Raw genomic sequence first — 22,444 nt, 5'->3', positions numbered from 1 at the left:
TGGGGCAGAAGCTCTGCCAAACAGCTAAAAATTGCATGCACACATACATACACACGTAATGGGCTTAATTGCATCAACACTTTATTACATATTCAAAATAATGTCAAATTTTATAATCGTTGTGGTTGTTGAAATATTAGTCTTGTTTTTGTTTTAGTCGCATAACAAATCAATATTTATTACGAACCGAAAAATGCAAGTGGTAAGAAAAGTTTTTAATTAATAGAAAAATGCATTTTGATACACACCTACGTACAAGGCGAATCTTTCAAAGTGATTGCAGTCAAAGCAATTCGCTTTGAGAGAAATAATTTATTTTCAGTGAATTTTTGATGATTGAATTGAAAAATATAAACAAAATCGTGATTCTGCTTTAATTGCTCTAATGCAAAAGCAAAATATCTGAAGATATGCCGCAGCTAATGGAGCATATCGCGATTATTCAGGAATTCGATGAAGTGCAGGGATATATTAACAGATATACCGAGTCATTTTTATGACTGGATGAAAAATGATTCATTCCTGTTCTTGACGATGTTTCATAATTTTTTTTCCTTTTTTTTAAATAAATTTTGTTAAAATCAATTTCCATAAAATTATGCCAGCATATTAAAAATGGTTCATTCCCGTTCCAAAAAATACTTCCTCATGTTTCATAATTTTTTTTCTTTTTATTAAAATTTTATTTCTTATAAAAAATTTGATTTTTCATTCACAAAATGTTATTCAAATTAATTTTCAAAAAAATATGCCTATAAAATTTTAAACAATTTTGAAATCAAAATGTAAACAAAATGAACATCTCATTTTGACAATCCCAAATCCAAGCTAAATCAATTATCTAATCAGCTGTTCTACTGTTATCACCTTGAATAGATTCGCCTTGCATACATACAGTGATGGACAAAAGTCTGCATACACCCCCTATTTTCGCTGCTTTGGAAGTTCAAAAAGTTAAAGATTGGCTGCTTTGCTATGCACCAAACCACTTAACCTCACCACCCCAAAGCTCAAATTTAAATATTATTAAACGTGTATTGGAAATTTGGAAAACAAAATTAGAAAAAAAAAAAATCTGGTTTCTAGTGCTGCTAATAACAGAAGCTTGGAACGGTTGTTTTTACGAGCTGTTTTTATCTGACACTTCTCTTAAACGCAAATAAAACTCTACGTGGACGTTCCTTTCCCCAGCTTTTTTTACATATGTAACTAAGGGACTGTCTAAAAAACAACAACAAAAAAATCACCATTCAGCTTATACTCAAAACAAAAATACACAAATTGAAAATTTCTCCTATAGTGAAATTGAAAAATGCATTTCCTGGTTTTCACAAAATTTCCCTCCACATCCAAGTTGAGACTTGCGAAAAGCATTTATGAATTGTTTCTACAATTTTAACGAAATATTAGAGTTTGGACAATGTCGCCAATGCCGCCAATGTTTCTTACATATTATATTATATATACTGAGTACTTGCGTGTTACAACTAAAATCATTTTTCCATTCAATTAATGGTTTTTGGTGCATCATAATTTAAGTTTGTTTATAAATTATGTAAATGCCATTGCTTTATCGATTTACGCAGCCGATTGCATACACACCTACACCCTCATGCAGATGTGTTGGTATATTTGTGCAGGTCTGTAGCACAATGCCACTGTGACCGTCCGACCGGTTACTGGAGCTTCACTTGCTTATTGTTGAATGTCACTATCATTTGCAGCTGTTGCACTCAGTTTTCCAGTAAAAAATACTGTCATTCAGCACAAGCAAGGCGATGGAAAAATAATTTTGTGTTGTATTTTTTTTTGCTGCTTCATTTTTTTCGAAGCGCTGGCCAATGTTGGTGAAGACACCGTGTGGGGCGAGTATATCAATATGGTAACAACAAACAACGAATTCCACTCCAACTCCACTCCGAAACAGCTGCACATTTTTTATTTACATTCACATACACACACAAGCAAAAAGATATGTAGGCGAGAATATGCACAAGCTCATGTATATATCAGTGAATATATATGTATACATACCTTTACTTACTATTCGCCGATTTGTAATTGCATACCTATGTATGTGTGTATGTATGCATTTCAGTTGATGATCAATAATCATTACATACATGTAATCACTACATTGTAATGTCTTGAGCAATTTAAATTTTATTTCATTAATTTATATACATATACACACACACTATGCACGTAAAATACATACATTTGTATGCACATACATATGACTTAATTTTTTCAACGAATGCATATTTGTTTTTTATTTTATTTCTTTATCACTTTCTTCTTGATCGGCCGACAGATCCATAATCAGCGAATGCTTGGCGTCCTTCTTTTATGTGTTCATCGTTTGCGGGGCGGCAGCTGGCGCCGGCGTAGGTGCCAGCGTTTCGTCAGTGCTGCTGGCAACCGCTTTGGCTTCTGGACTGGCAATGGCAACACTAACTCAGTGCTTTATTCACATATCGGGTAAGTGGAAAAGATTAATTTCTTATGTGCACACAATTTATAAACAAACACAAACACATATACATATACGAGTACGTACATTTGTATGTATGTATGTATGGATATGTGCCTCTGAAGATGTTTCGTATATTTTAAAGCAATGAGAATAAGACAGTTGAAATTGGTTAGGGTTGGATAAAGTTTCTGAATAATATTTCTCAGAATTTGCGAGAGCTTGTGAATTCGCACAATAAAAACACAAACAGAAAAAACTTTTACAACTTACCAAGAGACCAACTTCCAGGACAAGAGCACATTGCTTATACCACTTGCAAGTTGGGAATTCACTTTCAGGCACTCTGGTGAAAGATGGAGGCAAAACACAGCTTGACAAATTTGCAGACAAGCATACAGTAAGACTAGTCGTGCAGAACGCTGAGGGGGAAGTAACGATTTCTTATGTTCTCTTTACTGTACCGCACTAAACAAAAGCTGCCTTCTTCATTTGGGAACACAATCTTTAGCTACTCTAAATCACGTAGTGCATACTGTACTTAAGGAGAGAGATGACGTTCATGAGGGATACTACAAAAATATTTCAGTAAGGGAAATTAGTAACAATATAATGAACATCCATTTCCACTCTAAGTTGCCACCTCTTTCGGAGGCAGTCACTTCGATAGTCTCTCTTTTTTGCAGAAACTTTTTCTAAAATACATAGAGGGTGGGCCATATAGCGTTTGCTTTTTGAACCACCTATTTTTTTGAGAATGGTAACACTAATGACATCTCAAATGTGTTCGTAATTGACTTAAAGGTTTGACATTTACGAAATGGAACGCTATACGCTTGAACAAAATTGGGAAATATTGAAAACCTATTTCCAAAGTGGTGAGTCTTCTTCTTCTTCCGCGGTTACAGTAAATGGCGAGCGTTACCGTGACATGCTCAACGAGTTTTTGTTTCCAAAAATTGAAGAGGATGACATGGACGACATTTGGTTTCAACAGGACGGTGCACTTGTCACACTGCCAAAGTTACACCCGAACTTTTGGTTACCGTTTTTGAAAACCGAATAATCAGCCGAAATTTCGATATCAATTGGCCGCCTCGGATCTGTTATTTAAGCCCGTTGGACTTTTTTTGTGGGGAGCCGTTAAGGACAAACTATGCTTTAAAACACGAAATCGAAGTTGCCATTCATAAAATTGGAGCCCAAACAATCGAAAATGTGCTTAAAAATTGGGTTGATCGAATGGCCTACTGTAAACCAGTCGTGGTAGTCATTTGAACGATATTATTTTTTATTCATAAATGACAATGTCCAGTCTTCAAAATAAAACCAAAAGTTTGAAAAAATATTGATTAGTTTTTTTTTTATAGCCGATTCAAAAAGCAAATTTTACATGGTCCACCCTATATGTTGGAATATTTTCAGTCTGTCAATTTAAAAGTATCATGGCAAGATTTTCAAACCACCAAGCGTTAAGCATCAAAAAGATGGTTCTTTTAAGAAAGTTAATCCAATGCCAAAACTTTTATAATTAAATGGTTTTAAAATATGATTCTTTATTTAAATATTTATCAATTTAGAGGTATCGGATTTTAAAATGAAATAAAACAATGAAAATTCAAATGGATTGTGCGAATATTTATTATTTTTGTGAAGAAAAAGGCAATCCCTTTCAATCCGTAAACAACAATTTTGAAAGACTCGCTTGAGGACTTCGGTCGGCATAAGCCACCCGCATGGTGCCTGTTTCTAATGCGAATTTAAAGAGACATTTCCAACCCACTGCTGAGATGCCTTCCAATCCTACAAACTGTGGCGCCCCGAAATATTTTAAGCGTGTTTTGACACCCGTAAAGGAGATGCTCCCTAGTTTCCCTTAAGTCCTGCTCCTTACATTCTCTGCATTCCACGCTATCGAAGATTCTTATCTTATAAGCATTCTAGTTCTAAAATCTCTTCGTTTTACTGATAGTATAAATCGAGTACGACTGTGATCGTCTTCTTTACACATTGCCTTTGCATTCCTGCAAGTGAACAGACTCTCCCATCTTGTCCTGAATTTTCCGATCATGTTTTCATCTAGTTCGTTGCACAATGTTCTTATTGACTTTGGAATTTCGTTAACAAGATCCGAAGATAGAGAGACCCCGTTTTTCGCTATGTCGTCTACCATCTCGTTCCCTTCAATGCCCTTATGGTCTGGAAGTCAATAGAAATGCAGTTTACAATTCCCTGCCAACCTCTCTACTGCCTTCCTGCTCTGAACAGCGATCTTGGACGTTATACTAAGCGACGTAAATGTTATAAGGGCTGCCTGCCTATTTTTGTAAAAGTTAACCTTGGAGTTGGTCCCAGTAGTAACACAGACGTGAAAGAGTACGCGCTGTTTTTGATGAAAGGGGGACGATGTGTTGAGCGTCTTCCGACGACTGACAAGTCCAAAATAAAGGGTCTCTCAAAAAAGCGCCAGATGTTGTTTTAAAATAAAACATGTAAAAATGTAGAATTTTTGACATCTAGGCGTCACTTTTGAAAGACTCGAATATATAGAAAATGTGCCGACTTCCATAAGTTGACAAAGTGATTTCAAATATTTACATACAAATGTCTGTATTTCATATACGAATAGTAATAATAAAGCAAAGTAAGAAAGTAGTAGTGGTATTATTCCAGACATAATTCAATTAGATGCCGTTTACATCACTTACTTACGTTGGGTGATAAGAACTGAGATTTGAAGGCTAAGCACCACAGCGGAGTAGTTGAGATCAAAGAACTTTGAAAGAATCAAAAAATGTGTTTTTGAGACAAAATACTTTAAATCCTTCAGATAAATTTCGCAAAAAAAGCTCGAAATTACCTTGGCACACGTTTTTTCGGTACGGTCCAATGTAAATATGTATGTATTAAATTTCAACTTCTGATACGAGTACATACATATATACATAATGCGTGCATTTGTACGTATTTATATAATATGTTAAAAAAAACATTTTATGTTCATTGTTTTAGCAAATGCAAGTTGGCATTTTTATTTTAATTACATTAATTTTTTTATTTGTCATTAACAGGTGCCCATGTAAATCCTGCTGTGACTTTGGCTGCATGTATCATACGCGCCATATCCCCAGTTCGTGCTGCTATGTACATAACGGCTCAATGTGGCGGCGGCATCGCTGGAGCGGCTTTACTTTATGGGTAAGTGGAGCATGTTTTGAAATACATACGAGCACATACATACATACATGCAAATAAAAAAACCAAAATGAATATGGAGTGGGAATAAAAGTTGAAGTTCTCCAGCCACAAAAGTGCAACCGCACACTTAACCACATACACACACATACATATGTATATTCACATATTTCGACAGACAAATGTGCATGTGCAATTACACACAGTTATATCCCCTGAATGTTTCCGGAGATTTTAGTGACAAACGAAATTTTCCAAAAATATTCATTTTAAATTAACAACAATTCACGTTTTGGAGAAAGATTCTTACCGAAGCGACCAGAAAGATATAAAGTTAAAGCGTTTCCACGGCAGTCGGTTCTACGTTACCGAAACGACCCGGATTTATATCCGGCCAAGGACTGTCACTCCAGCAGCATTCCCCGTATGAAAGTATGGGGAATGTTTATGCTGCTACAATAATAACATACACTTAAAGTAAAAAAGTTGAAACGCATTTTTTCTCTAAAATTATTAGCTACATATGTATGTGAGTATGTATGTAAGTATTACATTTTTAGTACTTTTTCTTTTAATCGCCATTAAATTCACGGTGGACAGGGTTGTGTTGATCGACTTCGGTCATTTGAAATGGAAAAATAGTTAATGTTCACTAATTTTCGTTAAGATATTTCACATTTTTTGGATAGATATTAAAATTTTCACTTCATGGTGCATAGGTGGCGTGGTATTTGTCAGATTTCGATAATTCAACAATTTTCAAGTCTAAAAACCAGTTTGGTATATATTAATAAATAAGTGTCAAAAATAAATGTATACCAAATTTGTAGTGAAAAAATGTATTATTAAAAATAATTGACAATAATTTATAAAAAGTTTCTATACATACATACATTTAACGTTTAAGATATAATATATTCAGCCGGTTTCAAAGTGGCATCCCTTAGCACAAACATAGAAGGTCAAACGTTTTCCAAAATTTCTGCAGGTACTACAAACTATTGTGGCGTATTACACAAGCCCTGGCTTCCAAAATACATCAAATACTGAAATCCTAAGAAGCCAGAGAGAAATACAGAAAATGAGTTTTGTGCCACTGTTTTGCTGTTTTTGCTTTGTGAGCTGGCTTCGAGTCTTGTTGGAATGTCCAATTTCCACATCCAAAAAGCTGCTATGGCCAGTTAAGAACAACAGCTTCTAAATATTCCGACGATAAACCTTTTTATCAATTTTTACTCCTTGTTCTACGAAAATCATGGGCGTGTTGCCATTGACGCAAATTTTACCCCATACCATTACGGATGGCGGATTGTGGCGACGTTTTATGACGGTCTGCAGCTTCGGCCGTTTTGACGATTGGGAGCTTGTTTAACGATAAACAGCTCTCTTTCGTAAAGACGAGTTTATCTAAGCCCACACCTGCGCCCCTACGTTGCAGCGGACGACATCATTCAACCCTTGCTTTTTGTTTTCATCTATGGGTAGCTACTATTTTTGTAGTCTGTAAAGCTTTAGCTTAAGTTCAGTTTTGAGTATGAAGTGGACTGATTTCCGATTGAAACCATCTCGTGAGCAATTTTCCTAATGTAGACCGTAGAATTTCGTTTCACCATTTTTGTGCCAATTTTTGGTTGTTGGAGGTGTTCATAGTGCGTTTACTTCCTCTACCAGGATGATCACCATTATTACCGAGCTCTTTAAATCGTTTAATCGTACGAGAAACTAACGAACAAACAATGTTAAGCTCTCACACTACATATCAGTTGCGTTTTCCTAGCTGATGCAAGGTTATTCTAGCTGAACGACTACTTAACGATGTTTTAGGCACAGGCTGCAACAAAGTTTAGTAGTTTTTAATGTAGTTCAGTTGCATAGTTTAGTTTCATGGGGCTATAGTGCACTGCACTCCGATTCTATCTATTGTGCTTGGCCGCGAGCCTATAAAATAAGAGTAACCGCCTAAAAGAGCAATATCTTCCACTCTCTCCCCGCAGAACTGTTAAAACGGTATTATTTAATGGGGCTAATTGAGTAAGGTGGTAGTTTGTACTGCCATGGTCTCTTTCGAGCCAAGTTGTAACGATGGGTATTAACTTGTGAGGCTATTCGACCTTAGCTGGTCTGTTCAATCGGCCGCCTTAATTATCAGCATCGTGCATGAGAACTTTTGATATCAGCAACTATGAGAGAATGGCAAACTGTGTTGAAATTTCTGTTCAGTAAGGTTCGTAATGGATCGTGCAACGCTTTCAAATTGTAGAAATTTACTTTGAAAAAAAAAAACAAATAAATTGTTCATAGAGCACTGGCGGCATCATCGGTAATTATTTCTTTCGAAATGAGAAAGTAGTTGGCGTTTCCAGTGAACGACGAGGGATATCAATCCGTTGACTGAATTTTTATGTCCAAAAATTAATCAGCTGAGGATCGATGGCATTTGATTCCAGCAACTTGCTATTGATGTCATACGGCCAGATATATTGGAAAAAGTAATCAAAAATTGGACTGGACGAATGTACCATCTAACTCGTAACCGCGGCGGACATATGACGAATATCATATTCAAAAAATAAATACCATGAAATTATCGACCAGATTATAATAAAAAAATGCATCTCAACAATATTTCTGTTTTGTATTATTATTTTAATTTCAATTTCTTAAAAAAACACCCTGTACTTGAATATCTTTTCTATTAATCTTTTAATTTTATTAGCCAAAATATTTATGGGGATTGGTCCTGCGATGGCGAAGGAAGCGTCATCAGAAATTGTGCGGAAGCCGCAGATAGTCCACAATTTACGTTCGATGTAGCAGACCAAATCGGTGCGGTCTGTATGTAAATATACATACATATAAATTATACATACATACAGTATGCCAGTATATTGACATGATATGAATAGATGAAAATTATTTCAACCTTTTATGTATGTATGTGTGATCAATAAGCACATGTGTATGTATGTGTGGTGATCGTTTGAATACAGAACCACAAGTATGCGGTTTATGAACGATTATCATCATTTCTCACTTCCAAAACCGTAATTGCGTATATTTGCTGGGAAACGTACACATGGTACATATGTACATACATACTACATATACATATGCACTCGGAGGTTAGTCGCTGTATAACTGGGGCTGACTTTTGGATTATAAGCAAACAAATCTGCTGTATACCAGTTTCTTCAAATTCGACTAGGTGGAATGAAAGTACTTCTTTTAAAGACTGTTACACTCGGTACTACTGGAGAGCCTTCATAGAGGTTTGTAACAATCATATAAATGTCCTCTGTTCGGTGTATAGTCACACTTCTCCCTCAATTTATGGTCGGCCTTACGGAAAAGGTTTTTATGACAAGCTGTTACCATTGTCTCTCTGCCGATGATATCCGGCTATTAAAAAACACTCTTTCTATCATTTGATATGCATGCCCACTGTAAACTTTGAACTCCGTACCAATCGAATGGTTATCATAATTAAACCCTCGGCTACGGCACCCGTTGTCAATACTTCAAGCACTTTTGCTACGACTATGAATAAAATAACAATAAAATATATAATTGAATCACTTTGTTACACATATCGCTAATAACGACATCTGACCTCGGAGTAGGACAGTATCAAACCCGAAAAATAACCTGTAGAGTTGGATCGACGATGCAATTTCTCATGTACAACAAATTTACTTGTAGATTTCGCGGCAAGTCTTCTCACTTCGACTTGGTTGCTTCTAAAATTTATTTACCGGACTGTTCTTTTAGAACTCGGAAAAAGTTGCAAAATGTGAATCGGTTTGTATGATAATGACATTCAGTTTGCCACAGTTCGTTGACCACAGTGCAAATGCATACGGAAAAAGTTCTCATAAGAATATAATGCGATCGATTTGGTTTCGAGTGGTGGTTATTTTTATGCCATAATATGGTGATACATACTACGAGGTTTTTGGAACCCTCTCAAAGAAACACGTAAACACAATAAAACCATGAACGAAATTTGTTCATTAGTTCACCAATCTCGAACAACCATTTCAAATATAATAACTCGGCATACAAATGACCCAGAGTGTGAAATGGTCCTAGGAGCGGGCGGCATAGTGTTGTCAATGCGCCAAAAACGAGTAGTAATGAAAATGATTGGAAAATAACCAAAACCTCCATAATCGTAAACTGGGGTAATAGTGAGGGATATGTCTGGGATCCATGTGCACCCTCGCCTTGCCCTTGGAGGGCTGAATTCTATCGATTATAATGACCCAGTTTCCAGGAAAAAACCTTGATAAACAAGGGAAATCAAACTCCCGATGAACGTCCTTTAGGGTTTGTCTATATACTGCCTGGCTCAGTAGTTATAAATATGTTTTGTCTTGGATATCGTATTTGAAGAGATGCCTCCCTCTGTGCCTGAGAGGTGGCTCAGCCTCTAGCACCTTGCGCTTTGGCCTAGGGTCATGGTGTGGGGGATATAGGTCGGCTGCTGGAGCTGGCAACATTTATTTGAATATTTTAAAAGAAAAGTTGGCAAAAAGTACGCGGAAGTTTGGCAATGAATCCGATTACTATTTTCAACAAGATAATGACACCCAACATACAGCCGAAATCGTTCGCTTGTGGATCGTTTATAAAACACCTACGTAAACTTTGAAAACAAAACATCCCAATCACCGGATCTTATAGAACATTTGTGGGATCATTTTGAAAAAAAGGGTTAGAGAACACTACATAACCTCAAAAAATAGGGCTAGATAAGTATTATTGGAAGAATGGCAGATTGTGAGTCCCGATGTAACCGAAAAGTTGGTCCACTCAATGCAGAACCGATGACACGAAGTTCTTATATCTAAAGAAGAGCATTCAAACTCTTAAAAACTCTGATTTAAATTTATATTTTCTTCGCTATTGTTAAATTGCAGGCCCAATGCAGGCTGACTTTGCTTGATTGGCTTCGATAACTGAAAATATGAGTAGAACTACACTGAAATGTGTATATGAAATGAGACCAGCTTTGAATGAAGCGCTGTTTTGATTTGGTTTAGCTTCATTTGTGAATTTTATGCAGATTAGAGAGATTATTAATTTGCATTAGCTTTTCAAAAATGTTTGAAGAAAATTTAATAAATTCCATTGAAAAGCATAGATGTATATATGTACATACATATGTACATATCATTCTTGAATTGTCGATCTAGGTCGGTGAAGTGATTGGCGTCTAATCCTACACATTTTTACTATTAAAAGACAAATTCGCAATACATTTTCATAGCTCCTAATTAACATCATGATTCAAAAGAATTACATATACATATAATATATTCCTATTTTTTTCCTATTACGAATCATCTGATTGTTATAACAGAGTCCATTTCCCATTTCTCCAGACAAGTTTTCAAAGCCAAGCAAAACAAGTACAGCCAGGGCCGTGGAGAGAGTATTCGGGCCCCGGGGGAAACTTGAGATGCGGGCCCCTTCAAATTTTTTTTATTTATCAAAATGCGTATTATGTTATAGTGATATAACATTTAAACATTGAAAAACTCGTTGATAAAATTTTTGATAGAATTAATTATGAAATATTGATTAAAATGAATTTTAGAAAACTCTTCAGCAGATCTGAAATAAAAAACGTAGCTGGAAAAAGTTAAAATTTTTTATTCATTTTGTGAGCCTTACAAATATTTGAAAATGACTGCCACGATGCTTAGAATTTTGCTTTTCTTGCTTTAGCTGAGGCAAAAGCTCTTATAATATCATCGAAGTCGGATTCCAAATACAAAGTTGCCAATCCTGTTACTCGACTCTGAGTTTAACAAGAACGATGGTAGTCTTTGATCCTTGATAAAGCGCTGAACGATCTTTCGGCGCCGGCAACCGATACTGGCAGGGTGCAGAATATTCGCAAAGCAATGCAGATGTTCGGGAACAGAGTATCCAAGTTTTTAGCTGTGATGACATTCAACAAGTCGAACGGAGGCATACAACATTACGAATTTCCAGTAAAATTCGCCTTGTACACACTCTTCAAGTTACACATCTCAATTGAGATTTCTTCCGACACATCAGAAGGGTATTTTTTAGCAAAATTAAGAGCTGCTGTCTGAAGTTCTGCTTTTTCAATTTTAGGAAATAGCCACAGGAATGAGAAAATGTTGTTTATGTTTTTAATTGCAGTAAACCGATTTTCAATATCAGTGATAGCTGAGTCCGTGATGACGAGAAATATGTTCCTCTTGAAATCAATTTCTTCGGCGGTCATATTTTCCGCTGAATTATTTACTATATTTTTTCAAGCAGGAAATTTCTTGGAATTACCCTCGAGTCCGGGCCCCTCTGAAAACTCCTGAGTACAGCAAGCAAAGCTAACCTGCATTGGGCCGGCACCTTTAGTGGTGAACACTTTTATCCAAATGACATAACCAAGGAATAGATTAGCTGTATTCGAACCAACCTGTGAAATAACAGCCATATTTTTTTATTTTTTATTTTTTTCCAAGCAAGGGAAATTGGAATTAATTTACATAGTAGTTCTTTTGAAATTACATAAATGTATTATAAAATTAGTAAAAAATCTTTAAATTTAATTTTGCATTTACATACATCCTGCGTGATTCCTTATGCAGTAAAGAATCCATGTGACGATCACATTTGTTCATGTGTGTACACGCATACATGCATGCATACGTATAAAAAGTGAGTGATCTCAGGTAGCTGAATTACCTCCGAAACAGAAAAACACTTTTACATGCATACACACACATATGTATGTATTTATTTTATCCATTTATAGATATTTTTACAGCCTACCTGTTATTTGATATTTACCTTTGCACAAATCATATCCTTTCAAATGCGTGCTACGGGCTACGCACTTACACACGTACATATATGGTTGACATCCTGTTTAGTTCTTTGAAATGCCAACACATTTCTCTTCTACGCACTGTACACAATCATAGAGAATAAATAGTTACGCCTAAAGAAAACATCTGCTTGGAAGATTTAAGCAAACGAGTTCTGAAGGATTCCACCCTCGATCATTGTGCGTGATAAAAGCGAACAGGAAAGAAAATATGTATGGAAAATACTGGATATAGTTTTCTGTGCAACATATTTTCATAGATTACTAAAACTCAATTGGTACAGTTTTTTCTATTTTGCCATAGTATGTATGTACATACATACATATGTATGCGCCTATAGTTGAAGATCGTTGAGCACCACTTATTTCAAGGATAAAAATGTGTGTATATGGGGAAAGGCACATTAGGAATACGTATGTGTATGTGTTTGTGCATTGCGGCGGTGTAAAATCAATCCATTCACATTAATGTGCGGGATAATAGCCTTTTTAAATATACATATGTACATACTTATGTAGGTATATATGTGAATAATTTTTGTATGTATACTCCTATGTATAAGTTCGCTGCCGAGCCCAACACGTGTTCGGAATTTTGTAATTTGTATCGTCCATTTTTTGGAGGCTTTGTGCAATTTTTTATTAAAATTTAAACTCCAATCTACGTTTACATACATATATATTTTTGGTGCTCGTGCATACATATGTATGTATGTATGCAAGTACGAGTATCGTGCGAGAGGAGTCTGTTCAACATCTGTTTCGTTTCGAATGGAGCATTAAAAAAATCATGTTTCAAATATACATACATACATATGTACATACATAAGTATAAGTTCATAAAAATGTGGCACATGAATATATAAATGTATAGGGAATACGGCCGTTTTTTCTGCTCCTGTTTTTTTTTTTTTGTTTTTCTTTTCGTACCACTTATCCATCCAACGCACTTCGTTTTTCGCTTTTCCCTTTTGCAAGACACGTTCTGTCGATGAACTCACTTTTGGCGCTCATCCTCCGCAGCTGCATTTGGGGTTTTGTCTTTTATGCGTTTGCATCTGCGCGCTTTACACTTAAAGACATCGGATTAATGATTCGAAAACATGTGGCAAACCGGAGTTAATACAAACAAGTAAATTCGTTCCGGACGGAACTTTACATACCTGCGCATATTTTAGTAAAATTTTATTTAGATGAACTGTTAATTTCAGGAATGAAACAGCGCAAGGGAGGCGGACGAAAATTTATTCTTGCATATAAAAAGTGGGCATGGTTTTTATACGATTTCAGTAATATTAACATATGTATGTATGTCGGATATGTGTAAATCAGGTGAGGTGCACGTGTACCAAGTTAGGACGATTTTTATTAAGTTGCTATCGAAATACGCGCTTGTATCCAAGAGTCGTACTTCTCATTTTAGGTTGATCATTTGTATCATGATTTATGAATCATCATAACCATTGCTTCCACCACTACGGTTCTTCACTCTGATCGAACCTCCACCTCGCTTTTCCAGTTTGTAATTTCCATTTTCCGCAGGCCGGCTATGACATTGTCAACCCAGCCTTTATTAGGTCTCCCTCGACCTCTCCGTTCAATTGGTTGTCTACGGAACACTAGTTGCCAATATTCTCCATTCAGGCATTCTATACCAGCCATCTGATTCGATTAATTTTTATAAAACATATTGCGTTTCCATCATTCAATATATCAATGCGTCGAGCTCGTGATTGTATCTTATCCGATATGTTCCGTCATATCGCCGGAAGGGACCATTTCTTTCAAACCTCAGTATTTGGTCGATGTTTGTTGTTTTAAGTGCCCATACCTCACTGCTGTATGTTAGTATGGGCTTTAAAAACGCTTTATACACTGCCATCCTTTGAGCTCTTGAAAATATGAAAATGATGATGGAAAATTATGAATCATTTTGCTTTATTTTCAACAGAGGTAAGTATCTGTTTTTTTTTTGCTTTTCTGAAAGTTGCCGTTATGTGGCGGGTGGGTGTGATTATCGATCGATTGCGTCCATTTTCAATACCACACCATCTTGGACAAAGCGTAATAGGTGTACCAAGCTTAATTGATCTATGTATACTAATTGTTTTCCGAGTAGTGGGACGCACGGTCGGACGGGCAGACGGACATGGCTAAATCGAATCGTATCATCATTTTAAACATTTTGGTTGTTATTGTTGCAGCAGCATAAACATTTCCCAAACATGCACCGAGAATGCTACTGGAGTGAGGTAATCCTTGGTCAGATATTAGTCGTTCCGGTAACGTAGAATCGACTGTCGTGGTATTTATGGCATTTGGCGGCCGCTGTGGCGAATGAGATGGTGCGTGACTACCATTCGGAATTCAGAGAGAGAACATCGGTTCGAATCTCGGTGAAAGATCAAAAATTAAGAAAAGGTTTTTTCTAATAGCTGTCGTCCTCGGCGGGCAATGGCAAACCTCCGTGTGCATATCTGCTATGGAAAACTGTATAAACCTACATATGTACATATGTATGTATGTTAGATTATTAAAATACTCTTATGTATGTATGTGCCACGGTCTAACGTGAATATCGTTTTTGTAGCGCTGGCTCATGTAACATTGGAAATATAATATCTGAATCGGATGTAGATAAAAAAGCCCTAAAATAATATAATTTTAAAGAACTAATTTTGAAAATTTTCATTTGAGGTCATACTCAGTTTGATAGCAACTGAAATGCATTTTAAATATTCGTAAAAAAGTGATGTGAAATGTTTATAAGAAGGGTCCAAATCTTAAGTGGTTCAATATGAGGGTAAGTTATTATTAAACTGCACTTGCACGTAATACATAGTGCTTATTTGTGCATACATACATACGTGCATTTGTATGAGTTAATTATGCAGGAATTTTGTACGCACTTGTTAAAACAATTCACTTTAAGTGGCATATCGTTTTTGTTTTAGATCAAGCGAGGTAATAAGAGCAGTACGAAAGACTGCTGTCTTTTTGGAAGTGCGTGCCCCTCAGAGCAGAAAGCTAAAATGCCCCCTTTTCACTATAAAAGGGGCAATTCTTTGAGTTTTTTTTTGTAATACATGTATGTAAGTTTAAAAATTATTTTTGGGAATATTCTCCACTATGAAAAATTATCAAGCCACATAAATAATTAATTTGTTTCCAACTCTGTATGTCTGTTTTCTATATGAGCGCACCAATTTTTTTTAATAAATAGTAATTTAGTTTTTTGTGCTTTAAGTTTTTCCTTAAAAATAATGATTATTTTTTTAGTTTTTTTTTTTACCGAAAATAAAACTAATTTCCTAGCGTTATTTTATCCCGCATAAATAAAACACTATTTAACAAAACCTTATTTAACATTCGAATTTGCTGAAGATGTTGTAGTACAAAAACTATCGAGAGTATCGACACATTGTTAGATGTCCGATACTGCCCCAAAGTTACATTGTCCTTTCAGATCTCGCCTGACCTAATGTTTTCCAAATTTTAATTGTGAATGTCAGAGATTTAAAACGGAAAAAGACATAATCTACATACATACATACATAAATAGTTTTTGTATAACACTGCGCTAATTGCACTGCATATTGTTTTTTGTTTCCAAAATTTTTTAAATCTATGCCGCTAATGTTAAGAACAAGAAAAATATATTATATATGTACTTATGTATGCGCAGACGAACATTTCCTCATTTTTAAGTGATAATGCTTGCACACGAATACATACATACATATGTAATATATGCATGTGTATATAAAATTAAAGTGCGAGCCGTGTCTGCCCGTTTCCGATGCACTCGTATTTGTGAAATTAGCGCGAGCCTTTGTTAGTTTCAAATATTACTTGTGATCTTTTCCTTACATTAATTTGTTTGTATGCAGGCAATGCCTGCAGCGCATTGGCTTGGGTCAAATAAAAAAATCCCAATTTACTCAAGAACGTGCACATCGTGACGGCATAACGGCTATGAGGCGCCCCAACAGACAGCTGCAAATTCCTGCTTCCACAAAACCCTGCAGTTAACAGTGGCACATTCTCAAATAAAGATTTTTTTGTCTTTAAATGCATACTGCGTTGTATATACAAGGTGGCGTAAAATTGCCCTATCGGAAGATTTATAATTTTTTTTGATACTTGTGAACTATTGTAGAGAGCGCGTTAAGTCAAAATAAAGATTTCTATCATTACAAATAATTTTTTTATTTAGTAAAAAACGAAATATTATGAATAATTTTGCGCCACATGTGATATGGCTATTATGTTACAAGCTTTTATCTTGTGAGTGGACTAGTAGCCATCTGAATCGGGCTAGTTCCGCAAAAGTCTTGTGACAGTTTCATTATTGACCGTAAGGCAGACGCAAGACGAGTATCAAGAATGAAAAATCAAAAAGTCATAAAGCGCACAACACGTTGACGGTGCTGGTGATTTTTTATTTTATTTTTTTGATTCCTTCTGTTGCTATCCTTCGCGGTAAAGCAGCAGCTGGAGAAATCGAAATCAAAAGCAACCGCGCAGAGGTAAAACGTCCAAAATTTTGTAGTTGAAAAATATCACCTGCTCCTGAAAACCGGTGTGCCACAACCGAACCTTGTCCATATATTCTTGCATACATATGTACCTATGTTAGTCTGTCCATGCATAGTGAATAAGTGTATGTCCATGTGTAGTGTGTACATGAAAAAAATGTGTACAAAATCGTGTGCGATGTGTGCCAACGAAGACTGAAGATGCTATTTATGTTGGCACTTCCTTCGCCAGGGAAGGCAAGTAAAAATTAAATGATATTTTGTGTGAATGGTGATCAGTTGAAATTCAATGCAAGGCATTAAGGCAATTGATGAAATATCTGACTTCTTGTAGGCCTATGTATAAACAGCAAATATCATATAAGTAAAGTAAATTTTTAGAAGATTTTATTTAAAGTTATTTTACATTTAAAAAAGTTGAAAAGTGATATTTCAATTTATAGTATTTCAACTCAATATGCAAGGAGGCGCAAAATTAATCACCGCTTCGGAAAATTTATAATTTTGCAACTGGCGTCGTCGTATGCCAATCATATTTGACACTTGTGAACTAGGCAGCTGCAGTTTATAAACAGAAAAGCAATGGAGTGCTTAAAGTTCAAAACAAAGATTTCCATCACTCAAAATATTTTTTTTTATTTAGTAAAAAAGTTATTCAAAACAAAATTGGATGTTTAATTTTGTGGCATCTTGTATGAACGAGGGTTAGATTGTTGGTCGTCTAAGGGTGCGACCAGAGTGAACGCTGAAAGCCGAGCCGAGATTGTCAGTGCGATAAAGATTGTCAGTGCGATAAAACTGATTACATACAAGTCAATACAAATAAGCTTGTGTATAACACAGTGAGCGCCGACAAGAGCAGAGAGAAAAGCCGATGAGTGCGAGAAAACAGTTTCAAAGCGTTTTGCTCGCTTTTTTGGATTGTTGATGTTTACTTTTTAGAGTGCAGTTGTGTTTTTAACACACTTTTATTAGGTCGGGTTGTATGTATGTATGTATGTAACGGAATCTTTGAGCTTAATTTTCACTGGCTTCTAAAAATCTGATCGACTTGAAATTTTGCACACCTATCAAGGACCGATGACAATGCAATAATTTGATAAAAGTTTTCCATTATCCTTATTAGGATTGCCAGGATTAATATTTTCTTTTTTACCTGTGGGCAAAAAGTAAGGTGAATTTTGTTGTAAAATGAAAAATCTTTATTTATTCTTGTAAATCAATTTCATCCCCTTCAAAATAATCCCCTCTCGATAAAATACACCTATGCCAACGGTTTTTCCAATTCCCGAAACATGCCAAATAGTCCATTTCCGGTATAGCCATCAGCACCTTCTTCGATTCAGCTTCTATCTCCTCAATCGACTCGAAACGCGTTCCCCGGAGTGGCCTCTTGAGTTTTGGGAATAGCCAGAAGTCACGGAGATAAATCAGGCGAATACGGTGGTTGCGGAACGATATGCGTGGAATTTTTGGCGAAATGGTCACGAAGAACGAGTGCAGTGTGAGACGGTGCATTATCGTGATGCAAAAACCAAGAGTATATTGTTCAAATTTAGCTGGATATTTTCTTAAATCATTATATAAATGATGAAATTCACCAAATTCATTCCTGTTTAGTGTAATTGGATGTTTTCCAAACTCTTTTGTGTTAATAATTGCATTAATCACACTAGGAGAAGCAAAATACTCTTCATCAGATGAATCCATTACCGTGTACAGCAATTTTATAAACACAAATGAACAACAAAACTAAATGACATAAGAGCAAAACACATGGAATAAACAGAATTTCAGCGCTGATTCTCGCATTCACTGTGTTATATACAAATTTTCTTCTCGCATGAAAATAAGCGTCGGCTCGGCTCCGCTCGGCATCAGCGTTCACTCTGGTCGCACCCTAAGGTAAGACTTGGCCCTCAGTCCTGTATTCAGCTTTTGTGATAGATTTGAAGAGAAAGCTTGGAAGCAGAAAAAAGGGGCCTAACGATAGTGAGTTACACCTTCGCTTCATGATAAAGATGCGAGCTCATCTACAAACTGGTAATGCCACTGTGACTCATATGAGTTTGATATCCAAGAACTCGGATTCGACCGAAAAGGAAGTCAGGTATCCGCCGACTAGTTTCGAGCACATCATCAGCGAGCACAGAGTCCTGATCGACTGATAGATCACATTAGGCGAGAAGCCCCATCTTTTTTCAATCGCGCCTCTGTGGACCTACAAAGCAACTGCTAGTTTTTGGATCCTCTCCTCAATATTGGGCTTCTGCGTTAACTTTGTTTTAAGGATTACGCTGAGGTACTTCACCCTGCTAGGAAGCCTACCAAGGTTGTTTGAAGAGTCCGCGCAAAGTTTGAGAGATGGCACTACTGGCGCGTATCGAGGTTATGTTCAGTTAGTGGCATCTCTTGGAAGTACACACACCAAGTTTCAGCTTAATACGTTGTTGTTTTTGTAGCAGCATAAACATTTCCCGTATATATACGGGGAACACTGCTGAAGTGACAGTCCTTGGCCGAATATAAATCCTAGTCATTACGGTTAGGCTTCCAACTCATTTCACATCCCCCTATTCTCCAGGCGTGGCTTCCTTCGATCCCTCGGATTACTATTTGTTCGCCAATTTGAAGAAATGGTTGATGACAAAAATATTTTATTCAAACGAGAAGGTGATTGCAGAAATGAATGGCTATTTTTCAGACTTGGACAAATCCTATTAATCGGAAGATATTAACAAACTAGAACAGCTTTGGACGAAGTGTATAAGCATAAAAGGAGACGTGTTGAAAAATAAAAATGGTTTACCCCAAACAATAAAGTAGTTTTTATGTTTGCACGGGCTCTTTTCGACGACCTTCGTTTATGATTCGAAAAGGATTGGCGAACACTGTCCAATCAAAAGATTTATACAACCGTGAAAAAGAAGCCAGAGTTGAGCTGAGTTATGAAAGTGGAATCCTCAGTCCTGTTAGAAATAACTAAATTTGTGATTAGAATAAAATCAAAAAGTTACTTACCTCATGTGCTTATGTCTTCAGTACTTCCCCAGTGAGTATGTTGTGAATTTGCATCAGTACCTGAAATGGTCTATAATTGTTTACGCCGCGGCAGAGAGTCCAGGCGCTGGTTGACGTATTTCCTTATGAAGAGTGCATACAGAGCCAGACAAATTCTACTGAGAGTTGTAGCATTCCTTACGAATGTATGGGATGATTTGATGATCTTACAAATTGACCAAGCTCTACAAAAGGAAAGAAATTGAAATGCAGTACATATTTGGGTGAAGCTCCGAGTTTGGTGGCCATCTGAAAATTGAAGGGACTATCAATATACCATCTTAATTAGCATTTGAAGTATTATAGCCTTTGTTATAAGCATGTTTTTAGGTATAAAATTGCCGGCATACTTGAAAAGAACGTGTCGTGATGTAATGAATAAATTTAATGCTTTCGAAACATGTTCGAAATTGTACTCAGGAACATAGTATACATATTATATACAAATGTATGTATGCATATATACAAGCATGTAAGTGCATGACGCGTTTTTTACATGCATCTTCCCATTGGACACATGCGTACGTACATACATACATATGTACATAAGCTAACTTTTGCCTGCTTATTTATATTACCAATACAGCTACCACTCCATTCACCACCTGTTCCTTCTTTGCCAAACAATTTAATAGTCCGAAGTACTTGTTCCAGTGAAACCCATATTACACCACCACTTACCACCATAAAACTTTCGCACGCTAGGGTCACTCATCACCCCAATTTACACAATTGAATTTAAATTGAAAAAAGCTTATCAAGCGTTTTTAGACCTCTATGTTTGTACAATATGTATATATGTATGTATGCTGATTTTCTACCCACTTGGGCGGTAAACCACACTTTCAACTGCGGTTCATCACAATTAATCAAAGTAACACATTGACAAAGGGTGTTTGATTTTTTGCGGTTGCTGTGTTGTCTAAGCGACCGGCTGGTGTGCGATAAGCCGACTAATCTACAATCACAAAGCGATACATATCAATTGCAGCTACAGATGAGCCGATTTTGTAACCATTCAACAGAAATAAGTGCATGCATACATATATATGTATATACATACATATATTAAAAAAAATTTAAATTGTAAAAATGTACTCGCCTATGGTTGGACTCGCGTATGTTTTTCATCCCTAGTAAACACATTTTCAGAAGCGTCCAACAAGAAAGTATAATCATTCTACGTATTTTTGAATGTGTAGATGCACATGAATGCATGTAAATATTCCCTCTGTGAATCAGTCGCGGGCAGCCGTGAATACCAAGTACGGCTGGCACACTTGTCACATTGGGCGAATTTTTGTTTTTGCCCCTTCAGAAGAAAAATTGAATATGCATAGCAGATATTCGGCAACCCACAACTTATATGGAGGGGTAGCAAAAAATAAATAACAAAAAATAAAGTGCAGTACAATTTATAAAGCATGCTGATAAAAGGCTTTGATTTTATCACTTTGAACTCTGCTAAATAATTAAATGCAGCTCTTAAGATTACTGTGTTAATTATGCGCAGATTTTTTGGTAATCGGCTATTAGCTTCTAAAATCTGGTGAAACTGTTACAAGTTGATGTTATCGACTGCAGTCAGTCCAATTAAATCAAGATTTACACCCAAAATTTCGAAAAAAAGACAACACAAAAAAGGAGCCATAACATCGAGCAAAGCGTGCCAAGGTAATCGCAGGGTCGATAGATTATACCATCGGCAATATTTCTGCTGAAAAGAACTCCAAATATGTCTTTCATCACCCAAATTAACTTAAATGCTAGAAAAAGAGCACAGGGGAAGATAGGTAGGTAGGTAAAATGGCATGCCGTTTTGATACCATAATATGGACCATTACCTGTGCAAAGAAAAAATTTTGGGAAGAGTAAACTTTCTACAGCCATCCAGTGCTGTTGATGTAGTGGAGGAGAGAAAAGGAATCTAGGCTGGAGAATTTCTTCAAGTCATCCCCAAAGGGTATGCTAAGGAATCTCAAGCGCCTAGCCGCCAGAGCCGGATATTTGCAGAGAAAGTGTTCAACAGTCTCTTTCTCTGCAGGATCCCCACAGCTTCTGCAATAGGGGTTGTACGGAATTCTAAGCTTCTCCGCATGAGTACCGATCACCCAGTGACCAATGAACACCGCAATAAGTTTGGAAATTGAATGACGGGGGATTCCCATCACCTTAAGCGTTTTGTTTATATCGTATTGAGGCCATCGTGTTTTCGAAATAGCACACGATGAGACAGACCTTCATCTGCCTTGCGCTTTTTTTTAGAAAGAAATTGTTTAGTTGCCCTTTAACAACGGTCAAGAGGACACCGATGTC

General features: G+C 36.3%; 1 protein-coding gene across 1 annotated transcript in view; it reads left to right on the top strand.

Moving 5' to 3' along the window:
- Positions 1–22,444, top strand: part of LOC128863730 (neurogenic protein big brain) — a 44,160-nt gene that overhangs the window by 2,593 nt on the left and 19,123 nt on the right. Inside the window, exons 2-3 of the mRNA XM_054103039.1 lie at positions 2,315–2,481; positions 5,545–5,671. Of these exons, the coding sequence (XP_053959014.1) occupies positions 2,315–2,481; positions 5,545–5,671 (294 nt within the window). The remainder of the gene's footprint in view (positions 1–2,314; positions 2,482–5,544; positions 5,672–22,444) is intronic.

This window comes from Anastrepha ludens, chromosome 5 (assembly GCF_028408465.1).
Source record: "Anastrepha ludens isolate Willacy chromosome 5, idAnaLude1.1, whole genome shotgun sequence".
Lineage (NCBI taxonomy): Eukaryota > Metazoa > Arthropoda > Insecta > Diptera > Tephritidae > Anastrepha > Anastrepha ludens.
The sequence above is the reverse complement of the archived record's forward strand: the minus strand, read 5'-3'. Positions and strand labels throughout refer to the sequence as shown.